Genomic DNA, 18,059 nt, shown 5'->3' with positions numbered 1-18,059 from the left:
ATAGATAATTGTGACTATATTTTTAATTACTTAAGTGGTCTAATTCTATGTCAGTTTCATTCATTTTATGATGGCATTTTGGATAGTTAGATGCTAAATTAGCATCCTTGATAAATGCAGAGATTTGAAATGATAAAATATCCTGAAATTCTTTTCTAGAGATTTTACTAATGATAATCAATGCAATAAATATACAATAATGAAATTGTTTTTAGAATTGTATACTACAGCTATATTTTACGTGCAAAATAGTGAATTGCCTTAAGCTCATAGTCTGATTTGATACCAGATACGTGAAAATTGTTTTGCTCTTCAATCTTAAACTAAGTACAACCACTTGATTGTCTCTGGTTTTAAAAGGAGTTAGTAACTGGTCAGATTACTGGTCAGTGGCAGAGCTGAGACCAAGTCCAAATCTCTGGATTCTTATTTAGTAAAAATTTTTTTTGCCATATTACATTGGCCTGTTTAATTTTTTTCAGCTATTGTGAACCTCTGGGACAACCTTCTAATAATGTTGACATTATGTGACTTGCAATCCTGTTTTTAAAAAATGTGGAACGAAAATTAATATTTAGAAACTAGTACATAAATTAGAAGATTTCTAATGTTTATAACCAGTAATTAATCATAGAGTTTAGTGTTCCTTCATACCTTACCACTATGATCCAATTCATAAAACTTAATTAACACAATATTTGGGGGAACTGTCTATTAGCCAAGAGCCCATCCATCCACTCTCTCTAGAGAGGATAATAATGGAAACACAGGATCTCAAGGTTGGCTACACACTTACAGATCCTCTATCCCAAAAACATGACAAAACCATAGAATAAAACCAAACTGGTCAGGCACCTGTTTCTGAATGAGCTCCTGCCCCTTCTCTGGATGCATATGTACAAGGTTCAGCTGTGGAGATACTGACCTCCGGAAAGGATAAATATCCCGAACATAGGTCTGAGGTGGGAGTACACAAAGAGAAAAAAATATTTCAAAGGACTGAACTTGTACCCTCACTTCTTCATCACCTAAAGGTCACACAAATAAAAGGTCGTCTATTTTCCCATGGTTTTAATTCTTACTTTATGCTTCCCAATTCTACAAAAACCCAGAGAAAGTAAAAGCCCTCTTCAGGAAAGTTCTAAGTTACCATGCTGAGTACCCTTTTCAAGCACTAAGGTGCTATGTCAGGAGCAAAAGAGCCAGAGATAATTGACTAAAAGACATTCTGGAAGAAAAGGGTTATTGTAAAGTAACATCAGTCTCTTATTGAAGTGTTGTTCTGCTCATTGGATCAAGTCACAATGGTTATGTATAACATAATTAGAAAGGGAATCAGAACAGCATAAAAATTCTAAATAGACATTCAGTTATTATGTGGGCAACTTAATTTTTCACTTAGATATAATAATGATGAATAACCAAGTGCTTTATCTAGTTTATTGCCTTTAATTATTACAACTGCACTATAAAGTAGATACTATTATCATCACCTTTATTTTACAGACAAGGAAACTGAAGGGTAGAAAGGTAAAGAAGCTAGTCCAAAGATACAGACAGTAAGACAGTGTGATCCAAGGGGCCATGCTTGTAACCTCTAAATAATTATGCCTCTTGGAGCACAAGCTGCCCTTAGGAAAGGTAAGATGAACTTCAACATCCTCAACAAGAGTGCCGTAATTGCACACTCACCTTATTGTAGTGGATAAGGTTCCATCGTTTATCCATGAGAAAATAATGTGTCGACTGGGATTCTGGGATATTAAAAAATTCCAGACATTCCTAGAGTAACAAAATTAAATAAATGTTTATTGAGAGCCGATTATTTGCCAGGTAGTTAGTATGTTGAGAGAGAGAAATATCAACAAGACAAGGAACTCCTTACAAAGATTTTGTAACATACATATACATAAACCCAAGATTATAAATATATATTTATAAATATGTAATTATATTTTGTTATATATATTATATTTATAAAATATATCTGTTTATGTATATAAACACACATTATTCAGAGAATGAGATAATAAAAATTGATGTAAAGTCTGCTCTCGTAATGCCAAAGGATGTACAATAATTCAGCCTGATGATGGACCATGGAGGCTCAGCAGCATCTCAATATTGATGAGCAGCTGTTAAGGAAACTAAACACATGTAAGTGCCATTATTGAACATGGTTTTAATTATTTTGCTGTCAAAATCAGAGGCTGGGATAACTTTTGGTAAGTTGTTTTACAAAGTTTTTATATTAAAGATCTTATATCTTAAGATTTAAGACATATTTAAGAGCTTACAATCTTGCCCAACACTTCACCTCATGACACAGTGAGGTTGTGTTGAGTGGTCTCAATATTGGGAAACAGTATGTTTGGTAACAACATTAATAATAATAATAACTATAATTCTTTGAGCATTTAATATATACTACATGCTTGGATTGGTGCTTTCATGTAGATAATTTGTATAAACTGCACTTGTATCCCAGGATTGTTGAAAAGAAACTGAGACCTAGAGAGTTCAGATTGTTTGATCAAGGTAACACTGATTATGGTGGGGCCAGAGTTTGAACTCACTGTTTGCCTTCCTGCTATCTACCATTCAACGTGACTAGAAAACTGCAATCATTCTTGAATTTTGCTTCTTTGAGTCTTGAGGTTCCCTGGAGATGTCAAGGTGAGGGCCCATCCTTTCTACTGAAATAAAATATGCAAGGTTTGCACCAGTTTTTATGTATGTTTGGGCCCAGAGTTGTGTTCTAGGACATCAGAGCACCAAAAGTCTTCAGGTAAGTGGAGAATCACTGTACTAGTTTATTTATTACTTTACCTTAAAACTCTTGTAGGCAAATGTAGCTATGGATTGCATTTCTTTTGAGGGGGAATAATTGCTGTAACCTTTAAAAAATACTTTCTTGGCTCCACTGATATATTCTCAGGTATATATTTTCTGCTTCCAATCATTTCTGCCAGTGGCAAGTCAAGACTTAACACGGTACAACTAGATGCCACCAAAAGGGACCCTGGCATGGATCATCAGCTGACAGCTAGTTTGTCCCAATGCTGTCTGTGTGTAAAAAGAACTACAAGTGATTTAGGAAGTTCCTAAGCAGGAATTCACAGCATTCTAAAAGGAGTTAGGAACACATCAGAGGGTCAAGTTTCTGCTGCAACCAAGAGAGAACATGCAAGATCTGCCTACTTCAGTGCAGAGCTAAAATGTCAGTAAAAGTGGGGAGAATTATGCAACAATTATGCAAGAAATAGAGGAAGTACACCCAATAGAGCAGTTTCTAGAAGAGGTAAAGAAATGCAAATATTCATTTGAAGTAAAAAATGCCATATAATTCTAAAACGGATGTTCAGAGGGGTGAACATATGCATAGTGTCTAGAAATTCAGTTCTATTAAAAGTTATTCACAATAAGGAAATAACTGAAACTATGGAACTGCAAGCCATAACATTCTTGGAAACTTCCTATACAACTACTTGTTAAATCGTACTCTGAAAGTTACCACCTTTTGCACATGTTATATTTCACAATGAGGAAATAACTGAAATTGTGGAACTGTAATCTGTAACATTTTTTGAAATTTGCTCTCTAACTACGTGTTAAATTGCACTTGGAAAGATATCACTTCTATGTAAATATGTTATATTCCACAATAAAAAAAATGTTATTCCTACCTTCAACAGGGCTTCAAACTGAGTGTCTTCATGGACTGGTAACTGGGTTGGGATGTCACACTCATTCTGTCCATGAACTACCAAGGTTTTGGTACCTATAGAAGGTAAAAATAATAAACTCACTTCTACTATAGGACAGTTTGTATTTAAAGTACAAAATATGAAAATATTATCAAGTTGTCATATTATCGATATTATTAAGTGCTTAAGGTGAGCCATGTATGGTAGTAACTGCACTCCTTTATTTATAAGTAAAAACATTTTTAAATTTTCACTTCTTAAATAATAATGATAGCTACCATTTATGTAGTTCCAAATATTAAGTAAGTCTTTTACGTGTATAATTTTATTTAAATCTCGTGGAAACCTTATGATAGGGATATGATTATTTTCATTTTACAAATGGAAAACAGACAGAAGTTGAGTAACTTATTCAAGGATTCACATTATTTAGTGGAAGAGTCAGAGTTCAAACCCCAAGCATTGCCAACAAGTAACACAGCCCTGTATTTTAAATAAGATGATCAGGAAATGAAGGTAGAGAAAATATAAACAGAGATATTAACAAAACCTGTTTAAAACAAGGACCTAAAATTTAGTTTAAATGTACATTTTTTATATTCTACTTCTCTTGAGACAGTATCTTTTCTGTTTTGTTCATTAATTACAAATATTTGTGATTATATATTACCTTGGTTTTTAACAAGTTTTTTAAATATATGAATGTTAATAAGAGTTTATTTGCTATAATAAAAACCGATCACATTTTTGGATAGTCTCCAGAACATATAAATATACAGCTACCATTTACTGAATGCTTACCGTGAGTCAGGTACCATAGCAAGTATTTATATACCTAATCTTGTTTAGTCCTCAGAGACGTGAAGTGTAAATTACAGCCCTATTTTACACATGAGAAAAAGATGCTTTGAAAAGTGATGTACTTTTTTACAGGCTAATTCTAGATATGCAACTAATAAATGGCAGTGCAATGATTCTAGCACAGGTCCAATTGCTGCCAGAACCTAGGCTCTTATCTATACATATTTTGTTTTCCTCTTTATTTCAATACATGTATCATCTCATATTTTCTTAGCCACTGCATGAGAACAAAGAACTTGGCAAAACTTTCATCTTAAGGAAAAGCAAACTCTCCAAAGAAAAAAGGAACAGTATCTAGAGTTTACATCACATTTCATGTTCTTTTATAATTCTCCTCCTTCCTGCTCTTCTCTTTTCCAATTTTTCATAAAGCCGTCTCTCATTGAGTTTACAAAAGACTGAGGTCCATGCCATGCAAACAATATTATTTCCCTCACAGTGCCAAAACATCACTCAAAAAGGCTTTCAGTTCAGCTGTCCCTCTGTGACAGACTTAAACAAATCTTCAACCCTGGCAGCCCTTCAAGGACTGATTCACGTGGATCTCAGTTCTGATGTCTCCCTCTTAATCTGGCAACTGCTGACTTTTTAAAGGGTCTATTGTATTTCTTCAGGCTGCGTTAAACAAAAGTCCTTTGAAGCACTCAATACTACAGAGTCAGGATTCCACAAATTTTCTCATGAATGAAAGAGCTTCTTGGTCTTTATAAAGGGTATTTGTAATCTTAAAAAAAAAAAAAAAAGTTATGTCATCCAAAAGCAGTAGTGGGTTACCTGGCATTGAAGCAGTCACTAGGAGCTTGACCTCACACTGCTCCTTCTTCATTGTCTGCTTGAGATCCTTGAAGAAGAGGCCCTCCACATAACCCACCACTTCCCATAGGAAAGTCAGAGTGGCTGAAATGGCATCCATCCCCCATTCACAGGGGGTCCGCACAAAGTACATGATTAATCCCACCTAAAAGCCACAGAACAGGAAGAGTTCATAAAGGCACAACTATCCTGAGCTTGCATTCTCGTTTTTTGGCTTTTATTTTTTTAATTAAATATTCCTTTGTGCCTTCGTATTTTCTGTTCAAATTATTCTCCAACAGTTTCAATGGCACTAGCCTAGAGAGGGGGTGACAGGAAAACTGACCAGTACAGGTTACAGTACATTTTTCTATATCTCCAAAATGGTACATTCCTAAGAGGAAAGCAGATCATTTTTCTTGGTTGCAGATTATTTGGTTGCTCTGTTACATAGGCCATTCAAAATTAATTGGCATATGATGTTTTCCTAAATACTTATTTGCAGCTTGGATTATAACTAACAGTTTATCCTAAGAATGTTCTGCTTGGCTAAATTAGTGGACTTCGAAATTTTTGCTTGCGTGTCCTCTAAAATAATTTTGAAAAACTGTGTCCCTTTTGCACATTTTAAGTTGACATTCGAAATGGCTTATCCTTATCTATTTTTTTGTTAATAGGAGGTACAATATGTTACACATTCTGTAAATTGAATTAAGATGAAGACTAAGTATAATTGCAATATGTATTTCATCAAATTTGATGAATTGTGTTTTAACGACCTTAATGAACAATGCAAAGCAAAATCAGAAACAAATAATGTAAACACTTTTTCTGCAGGTTATATCCAATGTTTCTTGAAAATTTTGGTAGTTCTGGAAAACTTCTCAGTTACACAAGGAATCAGTGTCATTAACTTAATCTGTTCCAGTGGTTCTGAATGCTGAAAACCCTAATGAAGGCCAAGCCTCACCTCTAAGAGAAATCTATGAAAGATAGGAAAAGGTGGGCAGTCTGATGGGTTTAAAGTGCCTTGATCAAACTTAAAGGAAGCTTCCTTAAAATTAATACCATACTTCAGATTATTTCTTTGTTTTACATGCCTGTCAATGCAACCCACTGATATCTGGATGGGTGGGTGGGTCTTTCTCCTGTACAGTAGGTGAAGGGTGATTGAGATGGTAGTCATGCCTCAAGATGTTTTACTGCATGTATGTAAGTTGAAGGTTTGGAGATTCATTCCCTTAAAACAACGTGGGCATCACACCCCTTTGGAAGTCTTCGAATACTCCTAGGGGTTCTCATACTACACTTTGAAGATCACTGGGTTAAGTCAAGCAGTGATTTTAAATGTACCCTAAAGAATCTGGAAGTTATGGGTCTGTATTCCCAACATCCCACTGTGCATATCTATAATAGTTGTTAGAAAGAAGAGATGTTTCTTGAGGGTAGTAGTCTAGAAATTACTCTCTGTTCACTGTTTTGCCATTCTGAGTGCAAGACCTTTTCTCTAGTTCCTCCAAAGCATCCATCTAAGATTAGGAGAACATTAGGGTTTGACCTGGAAATGCAAAGGCAGAGGAGCACTTATATTCAATTTCTATCATACAAAATATGATTATACAGCAAGGCCAAAATGTTGCCCATCCTTCTCTCCATTAGTTTATGAATTACCTAGCTGGGAGGACCTATGTCTACCATTAAGGCTTATTTGGACTCAATAGAAGGAAGGTATAGCTGAAGGGAAATAAGTGAAATGTTCATCTCTTTCTTGTTTCAGGGCTAAAGGATGGCCCTGGTAAGCATTTCTCCCTATCCAGTGACCTGAGAAAATAGGCAGGTACACGGGCAAGTGAGGGTAATGCTGAGGGTACTCTTGCCTCAGCTCCCTTTTGGGTGACAGGAGCTCACTTCACAGCCTTTTGGTATCAACCTATGTAAAATGTAAACTTGGCAGGACACATACTTAGATGGATGGAGGGCCTGAAATTTGGCTTTGCCAATCCACCTTTGTTTTGTATGTGTGTGTGCATGTGTATGTGTGATGTAGCTGGGACCCAAAAGAGGTAGAAAGTTTTGCTGGAGAGCCTTCAATATGGAATCCACATAGTGAGGCAGAACTGTCAAGCCAAGGGACTTCCTAGGCTGGAGCTATATGGAATTCACAGCCTGAACTCAGAGCGGTCCACAGCACCAGTGGGAGATAGGGTGCCAGTGAGTCTCTCAGTAAGCACTGCTGTGAGAATAAAGCCTTGAATTATAGCAGTCATGGACTTTGGCTTTACCTAATAGGGTATCCAGTGAACAGTCAAATAGGATCGTCTTCCAGACAGAAGAGCCAAAGGAATTACAGGGGATAGAATGTGGATTGAAAAGTCTATTTCTTCTCAAAATCTACACAGTTCTTATATAGGAAAATGGTGGGAATGAGGAGAGTTCCTAGAGAGTTTTTTTTTTTTTTTTTTTTTAAATACAAGAGAGAGTGAACACTGCCTAAAGATACTGTTTATATTTTTGTGCCAGTCTGAAGTTACTTATCACTCTGCTACTGATGCCTATGGATCACTCTTCTATTTCCTCACCTGCTGAAAGACTGATGCCAGAAAGGAGGAGATCTCCCAACCCATACATTAATCTAATCATCTGTCTGCCTGGATTAAGTAACAATTTTGAAGAGTAGTCATCATGGCTCAGTCACCAAAGTGCATAATCATTTGGGATGGAAGGAGAATGAGAGGACATGGGTAAATCCTGGAGAGTCAGGAAGGAGCTTTCAGGACAATGTAAGGCATAGATAGTTGCCATGGAAAAATAAACACAAATACTTTCCATCGAGGGCAAAACTTGCCTTTCAGTGTTTGTGTACCTCTCTTTGTTTTAAATAGCAAGACAGGAAAAGGGAAAAAATGACTAAAAAATGACATTAATTTTTCTCAACAGAAAAATTATGTTATGAACCAACATATGGTTATGTTAAGAACCAACATAAGGAAGTCATGTAGTGCTAAAAGAAGGCAGAAAGAAAACTGGCACCTATTGTGCCAAGCAGGGACTTCCTCAGGTAAAAAGAGGTCGAATTTAGGAGGCCACGAATCATCTTCAGTCACATAATGAATGGAAATTTATTGAAAAAAAAATCTCCTATGACCTTTTTGTCATGTTGCTCTTTTCCACTGGAAAATGAACATTTATAACCTACTGGCTACTGAAACTCACCAAGTAGTTGAAGAGGATGTGGGATGTCTGAGCAGGAAAGTCTCCAATATTCAGGAGAAGTTTACGCAGCATGTACATTAACTCATCCTAAAAAAAGAAAAGAATTCTTATTTCACTCAACCGCCATGTTTAGGAAATAAAATTAACTTCTTAGAAAAGTAGGATGGGATTTTCTTCACTTTTGCCTGCAGGTTGGTTTCAAGTATATTTAACATTTTAATATAGTATATGTAATACTTGTTAAATGATATTTAAACTATCTGTAACATCCTCCCCTATAAGCCAACATATAATATCACTAAGCAGTAATCAGCAACTTTTTTTTAAATAAAAATTTAAACTGTGTCTGAATGTCACAGGCAAATCACATAAAAACTGTATATTTAGTCAATCCTATTTGTCATCACTGCCCAGGTGTGTGGATATATGAGAACTTATAGCATTAAGCAAAACTGGATTATTTAACTTTATGGTTCTGCTTCCTATGTTTCAAGTCAAAGAGATCAAGCTAGGCCAAGAAAAGATAGCTTGAGATACCTGCAATTAATCCTACCTTTCAAAAACTAAATTTAATATTCCTGTTAATATGGAATGAAAAAATATTTTTAATCATCAGTATATTTTGCCATTGCTTAGGAAACTATTTTTATTTGGCATAATTTTATAGAGTGGTACAGTTAATTTGATTTTTGATTCATGGAGAATTCAACATATTCTGCTACATTCTACCTGTATCACATACTGCCAAGCAATCAGAATTTGATAAATGTAGCCAGTACTAAAATACCATTATACTGAATATAATTTTTGTTTAAAAGATTGAGAATCTTGATGACCTAAGATAGGGTCATCACCAGCAATGTACCATAAACATATGGATGTAGCAGTTAATGGAAATCTTTGATACAGAACAGCAAAGTTTAATATTCCTCATCATTATCACTATTTAAAAAGTACTATTGGCTATGTATCAAAAAACAGATGTAGCATGCATACTGCTCTGAAGTCCTCTTTTTGCATTTAACAATATTCACATACTTAATACATAACTACATCATAAAGGAGGAGGAATTTACTTGTCTATTGCTGATGGTCAGTTTTTCTAGAAAATGTCGAAGAACTGTTGATGGATCTTCAATAAGACAATTCCATAAGACTTGCTGGGCCACAGCACTCACTTTAAAAGAGAAAGTAATGCACATTTGTCTTAAATGGGCATAAGTCTATTATAACATATTCAAACAATTTATTAAGCTTTAATTAGTCTCTCCCTTTTTAAAATTTTTTTGACTTAAAAATGTTCTGTGAACTCCATTTCTATTGAAAGGTGAGTATTTATTTTTTGCTGTTGTCTCTGAACATTTTCACCTGTAAAGAAAATGTAACAAAAAGTACAGGATGGTTTTTCGGAATTAACACTGCATTTGTAATGACTATATCTATGAATATATGCAGTTGTCTTTATTTTGAACAGCACCCCAATATTAGCATTGCTATTTCTTCCATGGAATTATAGTCATATTTCATTGCTTACTGTATGGAGAAATTCCTAAGGACTATTTTTTTGAAGGAATTACTAAAGTAATTATTTGACTTTAGAAATTATACTCTGGTTTAGAATGCACATGATTGGGGAGATCTTGTACTGACCACATGAATGGTTTTAATAGAATTTTTCTCAGCAAGATAAACAGTTGTGGCAGTAATTACACTACCACTTCTAATGAAGAAGTCTTAGGAGTAAATAAGCTATGGAGAAATAAAGTGCTACTTCCTTGGGGAGACTGGTCCAGTGAGAATCAGGTTTCATCTCTTATAACTGGATATGGAAGGGGAACATTTTAATGGTGAAACCACCATTTCTGTTTAGATAATGCTCTGAGGCCCAACACAACATCTTAGACTTTCCTTGAAGAAAAGTCTTAGAAGTGCCTAGTGCAAGAGCAGTCCCCAAAAGAAAGTCATTAAAATATCAAGGTCAAGAGCATGAACTGAAGAACTATATTAACCTGGTTCAAAATATGCTTGTGTGATCTTGGCCAGGTTAGTTAACCTCTTTGTGCCTTGGTTTCCCGTTTGAAAATAGGCTTATTAAAAGTACTTATTTCACAGATTATTATGAAGATTAAATGAGTAATCTACGCCAGGACCTGGAACAGTGATTACCATATAGTACTATGTAACTGTTAGTTGTTTAACACTCATCTGTCTTTGACTGCAGCCATCTGGAGATAGGATGCCTGTGCCAAGAGATAGTCTTAGTTTGAAACCACTACTCTGACAATAAATCTTGATCTTTTTAGGGATTTAGTTTTCAGTGTCTAAGCTCATAAGTCCATACAGATGAGGTGGGAAGGCTTGAGAAGAGTTTTTGTTTCCCCAAATATTATTCATCTGATTGGCTCAAGGGTCATTCAGTATATTCACAATGGTGATGACACATTGCAGGAATCTTGCACTCTTATGTGGCATGACTTAAATTAAATGCCTAGCAGCAGGCCATCCAGCAGTGCTGCCTTCCTGGATAACTCAGAGTGGAATCACTGGAATTCATTTATTCATTCATCCAAATTATTGATTGGGTGCCTACCAGGCACTTGGCGAAGGGAGATAAGCAAAAGCTAGGACTTGTCCTGAAGGAGTGCACAGTTCAGTGGATAAGACAGAAAAGTCAACAAGTGACCATCCTAGAGCATAGTGTGCTTTGACAGGGAAAATCACATAGGGCCATGGAAACGTAGAGAAGGACTTGTGGTAAAGGAGGAGGTGAGGTTTGAAACCTCACATGAGGTGACAGTTGCACTAGGATCTGAGGGAAGAGGAGGAGTCAGCTAGTGGTGTTAGTAGTGAGTAGTGGGAGGTTGCAGATATGTCGGAAGAGCTTTCCAACAGAGAGAAGCGAAGAAACTTGGCTAATTCAAGGACAAAGAAAGTTAAGGTGGCTAGAGGAGCTCAGAAAAGAGGAGCACAAGGATTTAAGGTGAGGAGTGATGTGATCAGAGTTGCATTTTACAAAGACTACTCTAGCTGCAGTGGGAGAAATGAATTGGAAGGAGGTAAGAGTATCAACAGTGAGTCCAGGTAAGGAGTGATGATGGTTTAGATTAGTGCAGCTGTGGAGATGGGGAGAAAAAAACATGCTGGATTTAGGATGTATTTGTGAGGTGGGAAAACCATGAATTGCCTCAGGCAAAGAAAGCAGGTAGATAAAAGGAAGTGGTGGGTAAGTATTGGATGATTTTCAGTCTGAACGGTGTTTCCTAATTCTATTAATTTTTAAAATCAGGAATATAGAATTTAGGATGCCTTTATTATTCAGCCTATGTTTTTAGTACATGCTAAAAATTTTAGTTACAGAAGTGAATCATCCAATTAAAATTAAGAGTGATAGTAGTAAATAATATCAATAAGAAATATATAAATTTAGCTTTCATGTATCTTCTCAGATGATTAAAATAAGTGCAGGTTTTTCTTAAGTAGAAATTTTCTTAAGTTAAAATATTTTCATTCTAATTGGTGAAGTAAGGCAGTTTAATGCTTTAAACAAGGAAAATACAGAAAAACACAAAGGGAAAGTAAGACTTGTAAGTCCCACAAACCATATAAACAGCTATTCACAGTTTTGAAGTATGTCCTTTCATATACATTAAATATATATTTGCATGTATTTCATATCATGTAATGTAGATGTAAATGTATGTATTTACATGTATTCCATACATAAAATATTGTTTTTTACTTAGCAATATACTGAACACTTTTTATATTAATATCCCTCTAGAATGTAATTTCTAACACTTCATGGTCTACTACAATATGGAGATACCATGATTAACTAATTGCCTGTTGTTGGGCATTTAAACTATTTCCAAATTGTCATTTTAATCAACATGTAATATACAAGGTTCTACAAAAACCTCCACATAGCCCTCACTATTGCATGAGGAAATTTCTAGAAGTTAAAATCTATGTCAAAAGATTTTCATACTTTCAAAGTTTTTGATACATACTGTGAAACTGTGTTCCAGAATTGGTGTGAGTTAAATTTATCATCCTGCTACACTGAAATATAGAAACCTGAGATACCTTAGAATCTGTTAGTTTGAAGCCACTAATATCAACTTTTCCACCTGATTACTTTTCCAGAGGTACTGTCTAAAGAGGATAATTGTAAAAGTAAATGATAAACTAGGGGTAAAGATGAGTTACATTTGTGACAGACAAAGGTTAATATTCTTAATGTTAAAAATAGCTCTTATAACTCAATAATGATTTAAAAATTCCCCGATAGAAAAATGGTGTAAGGATACAGACAGTCCAATAGCCAATAACATATGAAAAACAACACTGCTGTTTAAAACAACAATGAAAACTTTTGTTTCAGCTTCAAAATTGGCAAAGATTATTTTAAATGAAAATACCAATTGTTGGGAAGGAAAAGCATATTCTCATACCTTGCTGGTAGGAATATAAAATTTGGTAAAAATATGCTGGAACAGAGTGCTACAAATCTATAACTATGATATGTGCCCAAAGCAACTCAACAAGTGGTTAACACATAATGTATACAAGAGTACCCCACTGTCCTCCATCAGATAAACAACTTACGTATATTTTTATAGAATCACTGATGGTTTTACTAGTTGAAGCTGTACCTGCTACTCCATCTTCCCGCACTTCGCCGTCCTCCATGAGATGAACAATGGGAAGGACAGCTGCACAGATGCATGCTGGGAACACTGCTTGTGGTGGTTGAGGCACATGGTGGTTAGGTGTGTGTTCCGTGGTGTGCTCCTCATCTGAAGGGGGAGAGAAAATTGGGGAGTTTTTCTCAGTCTTGTAATTCTAATGCAGTATTTCTCAGTTTAAGGCCTATCTATTAACAACATAATCCTAGCAACAATAAGAAAATGCCAGAATTTTAAAAAGATGAGGCTATACAGAGTGCCTCCCTATGTCAAAACAAACAGCAAAACCAATCCAACTCCTGAGTTCTATCATTCTTCTTTTTGTTTTGTGGAGAAACAGAAGCACAGACATTCTAGGGTGGGAGGATCAGCTCATTATAATAAATCAGAGGAGATAAGAGTCTAAGCAGACATGAGACTTTTTCACAGATACAAAGCTGGTAACAACTTTGTGAGTATGTGAGAGATGGCAAGCGTGAATACGGAGCAGCAGGGAATACACATGTATTTAGAGTAAGGATGACACAGTCCACTCATATTAATGTACTCATCTTCACTGATAAGTATAACCAGTAATAAATTAATAAGAAATATATTTTCCTATAGGAATAAAGGGGTTTGAATTTAGTAGGCAAGTAAAGTGGAAAAGCATTTAAAAGCTTATTAATGTGAAAACGTATACTCCATTTTTCTTGAAAACTAAGGAACTGCATGACTCTTTGATTATATATTGAAACTTATGTGGCTATGTGGGATTTCAGAGGATTTTAGAGGGCCTATGAAGGACTAGGGGTAATACAGTTACTCAGCTGTTCTGAACTCTGGCTTCACAAATAAAACCATACTGGAATCTTTTAAAAAATATAGAGATATGGGGAAGTGCTTCCAAAATGCAGAGTAAAGACATCTGAAAATCTGCTCCTCAACAAAAGCAATGAGAACATGGGTAAAAATTCTCAAAAATCAACCAGCTTTTTCAGAACTTTTGAAATTAACAACAGGCTTGCAATACTTTAAGGAAAGTTTATTCAAGAAAAACAGCTGAATCTTGCTAAGAACAGTGAGGAGTGTGGTATTTTAACTTGTGCTATTCATATACCCCTCTCCTTATCTGCTGGTAGCCTTAAAACCAACAGCCTCACAACCATGGTAGCTGTGAAAAATAACAGGCTAGCAACCACTGAAAGGGGCAAAATAGGTTTGGAGCTCCCCCAAAAGCTCCACCCTCAGAGAATTGTCACTCCCTGACTTCCAGTCTCTGGAAAAGTCCAAATCACAAGACTTCTATTTATTTTACTTGATTAGAACTCACTTAGTATAAACATATCTAACGTCAGAGCATTTGTTGAAAAAATCAGCAGCAATTTTTTAACATTGCAGCTGCCTGAGGTGATGATACCAGTTGGGACAATCAAGAGACTGACGTAAAAACTTGAAAAGAAAATCTGGGGAATGAGATGTCCATAGGGGTCTTTGGAGAGTTCCAATATATTCCCGGGTTCTAGATGACCACATGCATCTATAGGGCTGTGCACATGCCCATGCCCAGGAAAGACCTGAGAATTCCCTAACCTCTCATCTTTGGCTGACTTTTAGACTCTGCACAAGCAAGAAGTGAGAGCTAAGGCAGAGCTGTAAACTATTAAAGTGCTGAAGGTGGGCCCCAACACATCCTCATAGCCCCTCAGTAAAAACTGGGAGACTTATTATTTCAAAGCACTTAAGGAAATCTCTGTTCAATTACTAGCTGACCATTAACCTAACTGAGCAGAGACTTCAGTGATTGTACCCAACCAAGCACACAGACTTTACAGAATTCATCCGGGAAAGTCACTAAATAAACAAACAGCAACACAACCACCACCACCACCAATACCTGAGGAGAAAGAAGTCATCTGATTTCCAGAGTTGCCACATTATATTATTCAAAATGCCTAGTTATTAACAAAAATATGAGTCTATGCAAAGAACCAAGAAAATATGGTCCATACACAGGAATAAAATAAGTCAGTAGAAACTGCCTCAAAGGAAGCCCAGATGTTGGACTTACTAGACAAAATTAAATCAGCTATTATAAATATGTTTAGATAATGAAACTATGTCTAAAGAATTAAAGGAAAGTATGAAAATGATTTTTTACCAAAGAAAGAATATCAACAAAAGAGATACAAATTATAAAAAAAGCATCAAATATAAAGTCTGTAGTTGAAAAAGACAATAACTGAAAAGAAAAATTCACTAGAGTGACACAACAAAAAGTTTCAGCTGGCAGAAGAAAGAATCAGCATACTACAATAAATGTTATTTGGGATTATCCCATCTGAGGAACAGAAAGAAAAAAGACTGAAGAAAAATGAGCAAAACCTCAGAGACCTGTGGGACCCCAAAAAGCATATCATATGCACAATGGGGGTCTCAGAGAAGAAGAGAGAGAGAAAGGGTCAGAAAAAAAGATTTGAAGAAAGAATGGTTGAAACTTCCCAAATTTAATGAAAAAAAAAAACATTAGTTTACACATCCAAGAAGTTCAATAAACTTCAAATAGGATGGATTCATGAGATCCACCTAGGCGTAGTGTATTTCACTGTCTAGAGCCCAAACAAGAGAGCATAATGAAAATAGCAAGAGAAAAGTGACTCTTCATGTAAAAGGGATTCTAAATAAGACTAACAACTGATCTCATCAGAAATTATGGAGGCCAGAAGGCTGTGGAATGACATATTTAAAGAAAAAGACTGTTAACCAAGCATTCTATGTCTGGTAAAACTCTCCTGTAAAAATGAAGGAGAAATTAAGACATTCATGATAAACAAAACTGAGAGTGTTTTTTACTAGTATACCTGTCCTACAAAGAAACTACTGTATAGTAATTTGAAAACACATGAAGAAATAAAGAGTACTGGCTAAAGTAACTACATTGATAAATATAAAAGGCAGCATAAATGTATTCTTTGTAACTTTTTTACTTCTATCTGATATAAGAAACTACTGCATAAAGCAATAATTATAAGCCTGTGTTCATGGACTCTAATGTATGCAAATGTAATTTGTTTAACAATAATAGCTAAGGGAAGGGGAAGTGAACAGAGGTATATAGGAGCAATATTTTTGTATGCTAGTGAAAATAAACTAGTATTAAGTCAAACAAAATTGTTTTAGGTTAAGATTTTAAATGTACCATGACAACCAGTAAGAAAAACCCAAAAAGTATAGTAAAAGATGCAAGAATAAATTAAAATGATACATTAAGAAAAATCTATTTAACACATAAAAAGGCATAGTGGAGGAATAGAGGAAAAAGAAAGACATAAGACATATAGAAAACCTGTAGCAAAATGGTAGATGTATATCTTACCATATCAGTAATTAATTACATGTAAATGGAGTAAACACTCTGATCAAAAGGCAGAGACTGGCTCAATGGATAAAAATATAGGATGCAGCTATATGCTGTCTATAAGAGATACACTTTCGTTTCAAAGGCACAAATAAGTTGAAAGAAAAAGGATGGAAAAAGGTATGCCATGCAAGCAGAAACCAAAAGAGAGCTCAAGAGATTAGACTTATATCAGAAACAATACACTTTAAGAAAAAAACTTTAGTGGAGACAAAAAGGACATTTTATAATGACAAAAGGTCAATTCATCATGAAGATTTAACAATTATAAACATATATGTGCCTGAAAACAGAGCCCCAAAATAAACAAAACAAGAACTGTCAGAACTGGAGGGAGAAATAAACAACCAAATAATAAGAGTTGGATATCTCATATTCAACAATGGATAGAACACCTAGACAGATGATCAAGAAGGAAAGAGAAGACTGAACAACATTAAAAACCCACTAGACTAACAGACACATATAGAACACTTGACTGAACAACAAAAGAACACACATTCTTCTCAGATGCACATAGAACATTCTCCAGGATAGACCATATTTTAGGCCTCAAAACAAGTCTCAACAAATTTAAAAGGATTGAAAAGCATATACAGTATGCTTCACAAGGAATGAAATTAGAAATAAATTACAAAAGGAAGTTTGGGAAGTTCACAAATACGTGAAGATTAAACAATTCACTCCTAAATAATGGGTGGGTCAAAAAAGAAATCACATGGAAAATTAAAAGATACTTTGAGATGAATGAAAATAAAGCACAACATACCAAAACTTTTTGGATACAGTTAAAGCAGTGCTTAGAGGTAAATTCATAGTTATAAATGTTCTGTTTGGGCTGATGAAAATTTTTGGAAATAGTGGTGATGGTTGCACAATTTTGTTGTAAATATGATTACTGATACTGATTATACAGTTAAAAATGGTAAATATGGCAAGTTTTATGTTTACATGTATTTTACTACATTAAAGAATAAAAATCTCAAATCAATAACATAAACTTCCACTTCAGGATACTTGAAAAAAGAGGAGTAAACTAAACCCAGAGAAAGCCAAAGGAAGGAAATAATAAAGATCTGAGTGGAAATAAATGTAATAGAGAGTAAAAAAATAGAGAGAGAACAATGAAATCAAAAATTAGTTCTTGGAAAAGATAAATAAAATCGACAAACTGTTAGTAAGAAAGACAAAAACAAAGGAGAAAAGACTGGAATTACAATGAGGAATGAAAAGGGAATACTGCTACTAACCTAACATAAATAAAAAGGATTGTAAGTGAATATTATGAACACTTGTATGTTCAGAATTGGATACTGTAGATGAAATTTACTGGCTTTAAGATAGATATACAGATCAGTGGAATAGAAATTAGAGTTCAGAAATAGACTGTTAAACTTACGG

General features: G+C 35.0%; 1 protein-coding gene across 1 annotated transcript in view; it reads right to left on the bottom strand.

Moving 5' to 3' along the window:
* UNC80 (unc-80 homolog, NALCN channel complex subunit) overlaps positions 1 to 18,059 on the bottom strand; it is a 244,241-nt gene that overhangs the window by 74,032 nt on the left and 152,150 nt on the right. Inside the window, 7 exon segments of the mRNA XM_037850187.1 lie at positions 856 to 957; positions 1,693 to 1,782; positions 3,687 to 3,781; positions 5,343 to 5,526; positions 8,574 to 8,660; positions 9,650 to 9,750; positions 13,229 to 13,372. Coding sequence (XP_037706115.1) covers positions 856 to 957; positions 1,693 to 1,782; positions 3,687 to 3,781; positions 5,343 to 5,526; positions 8,574 to 8,660; positions 9,650 to 9,750; positions 13,229 to 13,372 — 803 coding nt within the window.

This window comes from Choloepus didactylus, chromosome 9, assembly GCF_015220235.1.
Source record: "Choloepus didactylus isolate mChoDid1 chromosome 9, mChoDid1.pri, whole genome shotgun sequence".
NCBI lineage: Eukaryota > Metazoa > Chordata > Mammalia > Pilosa > Megalonychidae > Choloepus > Choloepus didactylus.
The sequence above is the reverse complement of the archived record's forward strand: the minus strand, read 5'-3'. Positions and strand labels throughout refer to the sequence as shown.